Source organism: Somniosus microcephalus, chromosome 3, assembly GCF_052327205.1.
Source record: "Somniosus microcephalus isolate GS21.2 chromosome 3, FLI_Smic_1.0, whole genome shotgun sequence".
Lineage (NCBI taxonomy): Eukaryota > Metazoa > Chordata > Chondrichthyes > Squaliformes > Somniosidae > Somniosus > Somniosus microcephalus.
The window spans coordinates 208,278,071-208,290,191 of NC_140989.1; the positions used below are offsets into that span (position 1 = coordinate 208,278,071).

Below are 12,121 nucleotides of genomic sequence, written 5' to 3' on the forward strand. Positions count from 1 at the left end.
TGGGGCATGCACAGATTACCAGGGCATGTAAAGATTACCAGGCACGTACTGATTACCAGGCCATGCACAGATTACCAGTGTGTGTACAGATTACCGGGGTGTGTACAGATTACCACAATGTGTACAGATTACCGGGACATGTACAGATTACTGGGGTGTGCACAGATTACCAGGGTGTGTACAGATTACCGGGATGTGTACAGATTACTGGGGCATGTACAGGTTACCATTGTGTGTTCAGATTACCGGGACATGTACAGATTACCGGGACGTGTACAGATTACCGGGGCTTGTATAGTTTGGCTGAGCGTGTACAGATTACCGGGACGTGTTCAGATTGCCAGGGTGTGTACAGATTACCGGGGCATGTACAGATTACCGGGGTGTTTACAGATTACCAGGGTGTGTACAGATTACTGGGGTGTGTACAGATTACCAGGGCATATACAGATTACCGGGGCGTGTACAGATTACCAGTGTGTGTACAGATTACTGGGACAAGTACAGATTTCCAGGGCGTGTACAGATTTCCAGTGCGTGTACAGATTACTGGGACATGTACAGATTAGTGGGACATGTACAGATTACCAGGGTGTGTACAGATTACCGGGACATGTACAGATTACCGGGGCGTGTAAAGATTATCGGGTCGTGTACAGATTACCAGGGTGTGTACAGATTACCAGGGTGTGTACAGATTACCAGGGTGTGTAAAGATTACCTGGGTGTGTACAGATTACCGGGGTGTGTACAGATTACCGGGGTGTGTACAGATTTCCAGGGTGTGTACAGATTACCGGGATGTGTACAGATTACTGGGGCATGTATAGGTTACCAGTGCGTGCTCAGTTTACCGGGACATGTACAGATTACCAGGATGTGTACAGATTACCAGTTTGTGTACAGATTACTGGGACTTGTACAGATTACCAGGGCATGTACAGATTGGCATGGCATATACAGAATACCGGGATGTGTACAGATTGGCATGGCATGCACAGATTACCAGGATGTGTACAGATTACCAGGACATTTACAGATTACTGGGGCGTGTTCTGATTACCAGGATGTGTACAGATTACCGGGGCATGGACAGATTACCGGGGCATGGACAGATTACCAGGGTGTGTACAGATTACCAGGGTGTGTACAGATTACCAGGGTGTGTACAGATTACCGGGGTGTGTACAGATTACCAGGGCATGTACAGATTACTGGGGCATGTACAGGTTACCAATGCGTGTTCAGATTACCGGGACGTGTACAGATTACCGGGATGTGTAAAGATTACCGGGACATGTACAGATTGGCAGAGTGTGTACAGATTACCAGGGCATGTACAGATTGGCAGGGCATGTACAGATTACCGGGACATTTACAGATTACCGGGGCGTGTTCAGATTACCAGGGTGTGTAAAGATTACCAGGGCATGTGTACAGATTGGCAGGGCATGTACAGATTTCCAGGGCATGTACAGATTACCGGTGCGTGTCCAAGTTACCGGGGTGTGTTCAGATTACCAGGGTGGGTACAGATTACAAGGGTATGTACAGATTACCGGGGCATGTACAGATTACCAGAGCGTGTACAGATTGGGAGAGTGTGTACAGATTACTGGGCCGTGTACAGGTTACCGGGGTGTGTACAGGTTACCCTGGCATGTACAGATTACCAGGGCGTGTACAGATTACCAGGGTGTATACAGATTACCAGGTTGTGTACGCATTACCAAGACGTGTACAGCTCCAATGCCCAACTCATTTGCTGCCCTTTTTTTTGCCCCAGTCATCCTCCTTCCCAGCAATAAACAACAATTTATTCTTTATCAATAATTTCTATGTTTTCTTCCCTAACAATCAATAACACATGTTGCTGTTCACAGGTGCTGTGTGCCTGACCTGCTCACAACAGAAAACAGCATTTACTAATAAATGAAATAAAGCTCAGGGAATTCAATTTTGTGGGGATTTTTCGAAGTCTTTTGGAGAAGTCAAAAAATCTCTAACTAACTCAAAATAGTTCTAGTTTTCTTGTGCTGTTAATGCACATATCTATTGTTGGTTAATTCTGCTAAGTACATCTGCTCAGAATGTGCTGATGTGGTTGAGATCTTTAACTGTCCAGTGGAAGCTCAGGCTTTCGTGATAGGCTGAGGCTTGGAGGTAATGAAGGCATTAAAAGACTCAATTCAATGGATAAATTCAATCCTGTTATGGTGAAATATGTCTTTTTTCTGATTTTGTGTAAAACCTAGAATACAGAAACTTCATTTAGTAAGAAAAAGAAATGGCAGCCAAGGTCTGTCAAAAAGCATTTGAGTAATTTGATTGGTGACCAACAATCTATGCTGGTGCAGGAAATGTTTACATCTTCAGTTTTCCCATCATAAATATTTACATAGGGATTTTCAATGGTAACATTAAAAAGCATGATTGAAAATCACGAAAACAGGAAGTAAGTTTTTTGGACAGGAAGTGTGTTCCGTACACAAGATCTTTAAATATAATATGTAGATATCCTATTAATTAGATATATTGCATTAATTAGGCCATGTGTTTTTTGATTTGTGATATACAGGAGCTAGAGAAAGGAAAACTGGACTATCCTCATAACGGCCATTATCTCCCCATCGAAAGCCAAGGCCGGGCAGTGTCCATGCCCCGACTTGAGATTGAGTCCGAGGTAAATCCTCTGTCTGTCTCTAAACCCATCTCTGTGCTTCTTTCTCCAGTTCGTACAGTGGTGTAAAGACATTTCTCCAAACCCCTCTCCTCACTCCCTTTATTATTACATGAATGACCCCCCGCCCCCTCCGCCCCATCACTGACTCCCTAACCTGAGGAAATAGGCTCAACCTGTTCTCTCTATCAAACTATTCCTAATTTTAAAAACCACTATATTAAATCTCTTCTTCACCTTACCTGTTCCAGTGGAAACAGAAGGACAGAGATCCCAGAGAGAATCGGCAGGCACTGCACGGCCGAGTTCAGAAAGTGTTGGATATTAAAATGCCTTGTGTTAGTATCTGTCACTTTAGTGTTGCTAATCATTCTTTTCTAGTGTACATTATGCAACTGACTCAAGGTTTATATATTTGTTGCTCTTGTGACTGGACAGACCAAAGCCCAATGGGTTGAAACATTTTGAAGGCCCTTTATAGTTTGATCCAAGTACAGCCTCTAAATTCATCTTTTGTTTCTTAACTTGTTCCATTACCATTTCCTTTTGTCTTGCATCATCATCCCTTTTGTCTCTTAATCTCTCCTGCCTTCCACCCTATCACAGACCATCCCTTTTGTTCTTTCCTCCCCTCCCCTCTTTCCCTGCCCCTGCACCTGCTTAAAGCCTGTTCCATCTCCAGCTTTTTCCAGTTCTGGTGAAAGGTCATCGACCTGAAACAATCATTGGCCCAGAACTTCGGGTCTCCATGGGTGAGTACGCACAGGGTACTCACCCATAAGCCCAATGGAAGTGCCGGTTTCCTGCATGCACTGCGCATGCGCAGGAAAGCAGCACTTCCGTTCCCCTGAACGAAGGGGTTCAGAGTTCGAACGCGTGCGCAGGAGAGGCTGCGCGTGTGCATCGAACTTATGATTTTTTTGCAGGTTTTCCCGGGAGGGTAAGTCTCCAGAAGTTACACATATAAAAAGCAGTCGCAAGGCCTGCTTTTTACAAGGTAAGTGGTGAATTAATTAAAATTAAAACACTTTTTCCACAGGTTTATTATTTTTAAATACTTTAAAGAAAGGTAAGTTTATTTTTAGCCCCGTTAGAAAATAAAATAATTTTTTTCAAAAATTTAAATTATTGTTTAAAATAGTTATTTCATGTAATTTATAGCTTATTTAAAAAATGTGATTTAAAAAAAAAATTATTTGAAGAGTTTGTGATGTTTTGGGGCCCATAGTATTTATAAGTTTTGACAGCACTTGCTGTCAGACTTATGAATGGAGCATTCCCTGCTCCGATTAGCTCCCCATGGCCCATGTGATCCCAGGGGACGCATCGAACTAACTGCGCCCCTGGGATACGCAAGCACTGCGCGCCGGCAGCTGGAGCAGGCCCAGGATCGGAATTCCACGCGGGCCCACAGCTCAACGGCCGGGGCGCAAGGTAAGTGCAGGTCGGGGGCTTACACCCACGGGAAGCCCCCGACCCGAATTTCTGGGCCGTTAACTCTGTTTCTCTCTCCACAGATGCTGCCTGACCAGCTGCAAGTTTCCAGCATTTTCTGTTTTTATTTCAGCAGTATTTTGCTTTTGTATTGGTCTCACTTGTGTCTGGTTGGCCCAAGGTGTAATGAGCTCGGCTGTACTTGGATCAAACTGTAATAAACCTTCAAAATGTTTTTAAATTGCTAAACCTAAGGAATAGAAAGAAAGAAAGACTTGCATTTCTACAGCGCCTTTCACGACAACCAGATGTCCCAAAGTGCTTCACAGCCAATGAAGTACTTTTGAAGTGTAGTCACTGTTGTAATGTAGGAAACACGGCAGCCAATTTGCACATAGCAAGATCCCACAAACAGCAATGTGATAATGACCAGATAATCTGTTTCAGTGATGTTGACTGAGGGATAAATATTGGCCAGGACACCAGGGATAACTCCCCTCAAAATGGTGCTATTTTACGTCCACCTGAGAGAGCAGATGGGGCCTCGGTTTAATGTCTCATCCAAAAGGCAACACCTCCGAAGGTGCAGCACTCCCTCAGCACTGCACTGGAGTGTCAGTCTAGATTTCTGTGCTCAAGTCCCTGGAGTGGGACTTGATAACAACAGTCTGACTCAGAGGCGAGTATGCTACCCACAGCCACTGGCTGAATGGGCCAAGGCCCATAGTGCAGGATGTCACCAAGGTTGGGAAGAATAGGAGAGAAGACGAGGTAATTCATAACGTAAAGTGATAACAATTTGGGGTTTAAAAGGACTGTAGATTGTAGAAGATTGGGGAGACTGAGGGAAGGAGCTAATGGCCCTGGGAAAGAATTGAGCGGGAGTCGGAGATGATGCAATAAGGGAGGGTAAAGAGTGCTAATCCTCATTTATCGGTATTATTATTAAAAGGACAGAGAATCCAGAGAGAATCTGCAGGCACTGCACAGCCGAGTTCGGAAAGTGTTGGATATTAAAATGCCTTGTGGTAGTACCTCTGTCACTTCAGTGCTGATAATCATTTTTTTCTAGTGTACATTATTCAACTGACTCAAGGTTTATATATTTGTTCCTCTTCTGACCGGCCAGTCGGCTGAAGACCGAAGCCCAATGAAGCGTTCATTCTCTACGTTTGCCGGCCAGCGCTCGAGTGGCACCTGGCTCAACGAATACTCCTTGGAGAGAACTGGCCCGGAGGACCTCTACCAAAAACGGAGCCGCAGGCCTGTGAGGTCATCCAGCAGGTCTTCAACTGCAGGTAACTGCTGAGGCAGCGTGAGGACAGCAATGTCTTTGGGCCGGAGGCAACGTGAGGACAGCAATGTCTTTGGGCCGGAGGCAGCGCGAGGACAGCAATGTCTTTGGGCCAAAGGCAGCGCGAGGACAGCAACGTCTTTGGGCCGGAGGCAGCGTGAGGACAGCAATGTCTTTGGGCCAGAGGCAGCGCGAGGACAGCAATGTCTTTGGGCCAGAGGCAGCGTGAGGACAGCAATGTCTTTGGGCCAAAGGCAGCGCGAGGACAGCAATGTCTTTGGGCCGGAGGCAGCGCGAGGACAGCAATGTCTTTGGGCCGGAGGCAGCGCGAGGACAGCAATGTCTTTGGGCCGGAGGCAGCGCGAGGACAGCAATGTCTTTGGGCCGGAGGCAGCGCGAGGACAGCAATGTCTTTGGGCCGGAGGCAGCGTGAGGACAGCAATGTCTTTGGGCCGGAGGCAGCGTGAGGACAGCAATGTCTTTGGGCCGGAGGCAGCGTGAGGACAGCAATGTCTTTGGGCCGGAGGCAGCGTGAGGACAGCAATGTCTTTGGGCCGGAGGCAGCGCGAGGACAGCAATGTCTTTGGGCCAGAGGCAGCGCTAGGACAGCAATGTCTTTGGGCCAGAGGCAGCGTGAGGACAGCAATGTCTTTGGGCCGGAGGCAGCGCGAGGACAGCAATGTCTTTGGGCCGGAGGCAGCGCGAGGACAGCAATGTCTTTGGGCCGGAGGCAGCGCGAGGACAGCAATGTCTTTGGGCCGGAGGCAGCGTGAGGACAGCAATGTCTTTGGGCCAGAGGCAGTGTGAGGACAGCAATGTCTTTGGGCCGGAGGCAGCGCGAGGACAGCAATGTCTTTGGGCCGGAGGCAGCGCGAGGACAGCAATGTCTTTGGGCCGGAGGCAGCGCGAGGACAGCAATGTCTTTGGGCCGGAGGCAGCGCGAGGACAGCAATGTCTCTGGGCCGGAGGCAGCGCGAGGACAGCAATGTCTTTGGGCCGGAGGCAGCGCGAGGACAGCAATGTCTTTGGGCCGGAGGCAGCGCGAGGACAGCAATGTCTTTGGGCCGGAGGCAGCGCGAGGACAGCAATGTCTTTGGGCCGGAGGCAGCGCGAGGACAGCAATGTCTTTGGGCCGGAGGCAGCGCGAGGACAGCAATGTCTTTGGGCCAGAGGTAGCGCGAGGACAACAATGTCTTTGGGCCAGAGGCAGTGTGAGGACAGCAATGTCTTTGGGCCAGAGGCAGCGTGAGGACAGCATTGTCTTTGGGCCGGAGGTAGCGCGAGGACAGCATTGTCTTTGGGCCAGAGGCAGTGTGAGGACAGCAATGTCTTTGGGCCAGAGGTAGCGCGAGGACAACAATGTCTTTGGGCCGGAGGCAGCGCGAGGACAGCAATGTCTTTGGGCCGGAGGCAGCGTGAGGACAGCAATGTCTTTGGGCCGGAGGCAGCGCGAGGACAGCAATGTCTTTGGGCCGGAGGCAGTGTGAGGACAGCAATGTCTTTGGGCCAGAGGCAGCGTGAGGACAGCAATGTCTTTGGGCCGGAGGCAGCGCGAGGACAGCATTGTCTTTGGGCCGGAGGTAGCGCGAGGACAGCATTGTCTTTGGGCCAGAGGCAGTGTGAGGACAGCAATGTCTTTGGGCCAGAGGCAGCGTGAGGACAGCAATGTCTTTGGGCCAGAGGTAGCGCGAGGACAGCAATGTCTTTGGGCCAGAGGCAGCGCGAGGACAGCAATGTCTTTTGGCCGGAGGCAGCGCGAGGACAGCAATGTCTTTGGGCCAGAGGCAGCGCGAGGACAGCAATGTCTTTGGGCCAGAGGCAGCGTGAGGACAGCAATGTCTTTGGGCCAGAGGTAGCGCGAGGACAGCAATGTCTTTGGGCCAGAGGCAGCGCGAGGACAGCAATGTCTTTTGGCCGGAGGCAGCGCGAGGACAGCAATGTCTTTGGGCCAGAGGCAGCGCGAGGACAGCAATGTCTTTTGGCCGGAGGCAGCGCGAGGACAGCAATGTCTTTTGGCCGGAGGCAGCGTGAGGACAGCAATGTCTTTGGGCCAGAGGCAGCGCGAGGACAGCAATGTCTTTGGGCCGGCGGATGTTGGGTTAAAATATTGCTACTTTTGTGGCTGGTGTGGCAGGGAATGGTTGGGTTGCAGTTCTATCTCACAGCCTCCAAACATCGAGCACAGGTGGCCTTGTAGCTCAGGTGATGGATGAGCCTTGTTTCCAATCCCTGAGCTGTGAGTGTCAATCCAACTCATTAACCAGTTTTGGGATTGTGCAGTTACCCTCGAAGCTGGAAGCAGTTCACACAATGAAGGGCAATATATTGAGGTTCAAAAGGGATTGGGACTTATTTTGGTAAAATCATTTAGGCCATCCTAAATAATGGTAAAGGAACACTTAGCTAACAATGACCATAACATGATTAGGTTTGAGAGGGAGAAGGGTGAGTCACGAACCAAGGTTTTACATTTAGGTAAGGCTGACTTTGGAGGGATGAGGCAGGAATTGACCACAACAGACTGGGCAGAACTATTAACAGGTAAAACTACAGATGAACAGTGGGAGGTGTTCAAAGAAGTATTTGATAGGATACAGGACCTGTACATACCCCCAAAGGGTAGGAGCTCTACTTGTATAATTAAACAACCTTGGTCAACAAGAGAAATGAGAGATAGTATAAAACTAAAAGAAAGGGCTTATATGAAGGCAAAGAACAGTAGAGATCCCATGATATTAAGATCAGCAAAGAAGAAAGTGGTAAGAGCTGCCAAAAGGGAATATGAGCAAAAGCTTGCGAGGGATATCAAAGACAACACTAAAACTAGGCTGAACTGCTAATGAATAAGCCAGAGACAAACAGTGTTCAAAGAATTATTTGGTACATTACTAAACCAGTACGTGACCCTAAAAGGCAAAAGCTTCACTTGTGCAGTTATGATCAACAAATGAAGTAAGAAGAGGCCTACACACGTGGAAGGAGAAGTGGAAAACTGGGAAAGTTATAAAAAGCAACAAAGTAATACAAAGAAATAAATAAGAGATGCAGAAAGGGTGTATGAAAAACAACCTGAAGGGATATCAAAGACAAAAGAAATAGTTTTATAAATATATTAAGAGACAGTGTTAAACACCTGCCGGTGCCACCACAGGCCAGAGTTAACGGATGCCGAAATTAATTACACTGGCAGGAGAAATTAGGGCAGACTTGGTCAAAGAGGTAAGTTTTAACGCGTGTCTTAAAGGAGGAAAGAGAGGTAGAGAGGCGGAGAGGTTATGGGAGGGAATTCCAAAGCTTAGGGCCAAGGCAACAGAAGGCACGGCCACCAATGGTTGAGCGATTAAAATCAGGGATGCTCAAGAGGCCAGAATTCGAGGAGCATAGAGATCTCGTGGGGGGGGGGGCGGTGGCGGGGGGTGCTGGATGATATTACAGAGATAGGGAGTGGTGAGGCCATGGAGGAATTTGGAAAAAAAGGATGAGAATTTTAAAATCGATGCATTGCTTAACCATTGATGGCCAGGGAATAAATAGAGTTATAACAGGATTATAAAAAGATGGTTAAAAATAAAGTGAAAGGAACTGCTATTAAAAATGAGTTAAACTGTCTGTACAGCAATGCACACAGTGTCCGTAATAAAACAGGGGAGCTGGAGGCAATCATGCATTGCGAGGAACCAGGCATAATAGGGATTACTGAGACGTGGCTGCAGAAAAATCAGGACTGGGAATTAAACATTGCAGTGTATAACATGTTTAGAAAAGATAGAGAGGGAAAAGGAGGAGGTGGCATGGTTGTACTTATTAGGGATAACATAATGGCACTTATTAGGGATAATTAGTAGTCTACAGATCACCTAATAGTGGAAGGGAGGCGGAGAAAGAAATATGCTAACAAATTAGCGAAATGAGTAAAAAACATAGAATAATAATCATGAGGGATTGCATCTACCCTGATATTAATTGGACAGAAGAGGTAGGTAAAGGGGTTAAGGGAATAGCGTTCCTACAATGTGTACAGGACTCCTTTCTAACCCAATATGTAAAAAGCCCAACAAGGGAGGATTCACTACTGGATCCAGTAATGGGGAATGAACCAGAGCAGATAAGAGAAGTAAAAGTAGGGGAACATCTGGGCAATAGTGACCAAAATATAATATGCTTTAAAATAATAATTGAGAAGGACATAAGTATGACAAAGACCAGGTTAATAGATTGGAGAAAAGTTGATTTTGAGGGGCTGAGAATAGAACTTCGGAAAATAAAATGGACAACAATATTGGCAAACAATGATGTAGAACAGCAATGGGAAACATTTAAAATGGTGTTCAACAGAGTCCAGGAAAAATATATTCCGCTAAAAAACAAGATGAATAAAGCCATAACAGAAAACTTGAGGGTAAGGAAAGAAGCATACATTAAGTACATGAACAGCAGGGGAGAGCATGATAAGGGAAAATACGAAGGGATTGGGAGAGAAGTCAAAAAAACAATTAGGAAGGCAAAGAGGAACAATGACATTAAATTATCAAGGAACATAAAACAAAATAGTAAAATATTTTACAGGAACATCAGTAAAAAAAAGGAAGTTCAGGATGGGAATAGGGCCACTAAAGAATGGACAGGATAATACCACAGGTAGTGATAGAGAGATGGCAGAAATATTAAATAATTACTTTGCTTCAGTATTTACCAGGGAGATAGAACGGGTGGACATGATATTGGATCATGAGATTAGTAATGAGATAACTGCATTTAAAATAAAAAGAGGAGATATATTAAATAAACTAATCAAACTCAAAGAGGAAAAAACCCTTGGCCCAGATGGATTACATCCGCACATTTTAAAAGAATCTAGGGAAGAGATAGCAGATGCATTACTACACATATTTAATAATTAATTAGAAAACAGTGTAGTGCCAGATGACTGGCGGATAGCTAACATAATATCCATATTTAAGAAGGGAGATAAAACATGTCCAGGGAACTATAGACCAGTCAGCTTAACATCGGTGGTAGGAAAAATAATGGAATCCCTACTAAAGTAGTAAATAGAGGAACATCAGGAAACCAAAAATATAATAATGAATAGTCAGCATGGATTTCAAAAGGGAACGTCTTGCTCGACCAACCTCACTGAATTTTTTGAAGAGGTAACAGAGAGAATAGACAAGGGTAATGTAGTAGATGTAATTTATCTAGATTTTCAAAAGGCCTTCGATAAGGTATTACATAATAGACTAATGAATAAGGTCAGAGAATGTGGAATCAGGGGACAAGTAGCAGAATGGATAGGTAGCTGGCTTCAAGACAGAAAGCAGAGAGTAGGGGTAAAGGGTAGCTATTCACAGTGGCAGAAGGTGGGTAGTGGTGTTCCACAAGGATCAGTGCTGGGAACACTGTTGTTCACAATTTATATTAACGATTTAGACTTTGGAATCAAAAACACAATTTCTAAATTTGCAGATGACAACAAATTGCGGGGGGGGGGTAGTCAATACTGAGGAGGACTGCAACAAATTACAGAGAAACATTAATAAACTTAGAATGGGCATATAATTGGCAAATGAAATTCAACATAGATAAATGTGAGTTATTACATTTTGGTAGGAAGAATAGGGAGGTCACTTATTACTTGGAGGGTGCAAGCCTGGGTGGGGTAGAGGAGCAAAGGGATCACAGAGTACAAATACACAAATCACTAAAAGTAGCAACACAGGCCATAAAAAAGGCAAACCAAGCACTAGGGTTTATTTCTAGAGGGATAGAATTGAAAAGTAGGGAAGTTATGCTAAACTTGTATCGAACCCTGGTTAGACCACAATTGGAGTACTGCATACAATTCTGGTCGCCATATTATAAAAAGGATATAGGGGCACTGGAGAGGGTGTAGAGAAGATTTACAAGGATGATACAAAGGTATACCTATCAGGAAAGGATGAACAGACTAGGTCTCTTTTCACTTAAAAAGAGAAGGCTGAGGGGTGTCCTAATTGAGTTCTTTAAAATTATGAAATGTTTTGATAGAGCAGATACTGAGAGAGTGTTTCCACTTGTGGGGAAGAGTATAACTAGAGGCCATCAATATAAGATAGTCACCAAGAAATCCAATAGGGAATTCAGAAGAAACTTCTTTACCCAGAGAGTGGTGAGAATGTGGAACTCGTTACCACAGGGAGTGGTTGAAGCAAATAGTACAGATGCATTTAAGGGGAGGGTAGATAAGCATATGAGGGAGAAGGGAATAGAGGGTTATGCTGATAGAGTTAGATGAGGAAAGACGGGAGGAGGCTTGAGTGGAACATAAACGCCGGCATGGACTAGTTGGGCTGAATGACCTGTTTCTGTGCCGTAATTCCTATGTAATCCTACATAATCCTACGTTAACAGGGAGCCAATGTAGGTCAGCGAGTACAAGGGTGATGGGTGAACGGGACTTGGTGTGAGTTAGGACATGGGCCGCTGAATTTTGGATGACCTCAAGTTTACGTAGGGTGGAATGTGGGAGCTAGCCAGGAGTGTGTTGGAATATTCAAGTCTAGAAGTAACAAAGGCATGAATGAGGGTTTCAGCAGCAGATGAGCTGAGGCAAGGGCAGAGACGTGCGATGTTACGGAGGTGGAAAAAGGCAGTCTTAGTTATGGAGCGGATATGTGGTCAGAAGCTCATTTCAGGGTCAAATATGACACCAAGGTTGCGAACAGTGTGGTTCA

At 45.8% G+C, this 12,121-nt stretch overlaps 1 protein-coding gene across 1 annotated transcript in view; it reads left to right on the top strand.

Annotated features, from left to right (window-relative positions):
- The first annotated feature begins 252 nt into the window (after positions 1-252).
- LOC147121683 (putative voltage-dependent R-type calcium channel subunit alpha-1E) overlaps positions 253-12,121 on the top strand; it is a 49,224-nt gene continuing 37,355 nt past the window's right edge. Inside the window, exons 1-3 of the mRNA XM_085977985.1 lie at positions 253-345; positions 2,579-2,683; positions 5,244-5,412. Of these exons, the coding sequence (XP_085834111.1) occupies positions 253-345; positions 2,579-2,683; positions 5,244-5,412 (367 nt within the window). The remainder of the gene's footprint in view (positions 346-2,578; positions 2,684-5,243; positions 5,413-12,121) is intronic.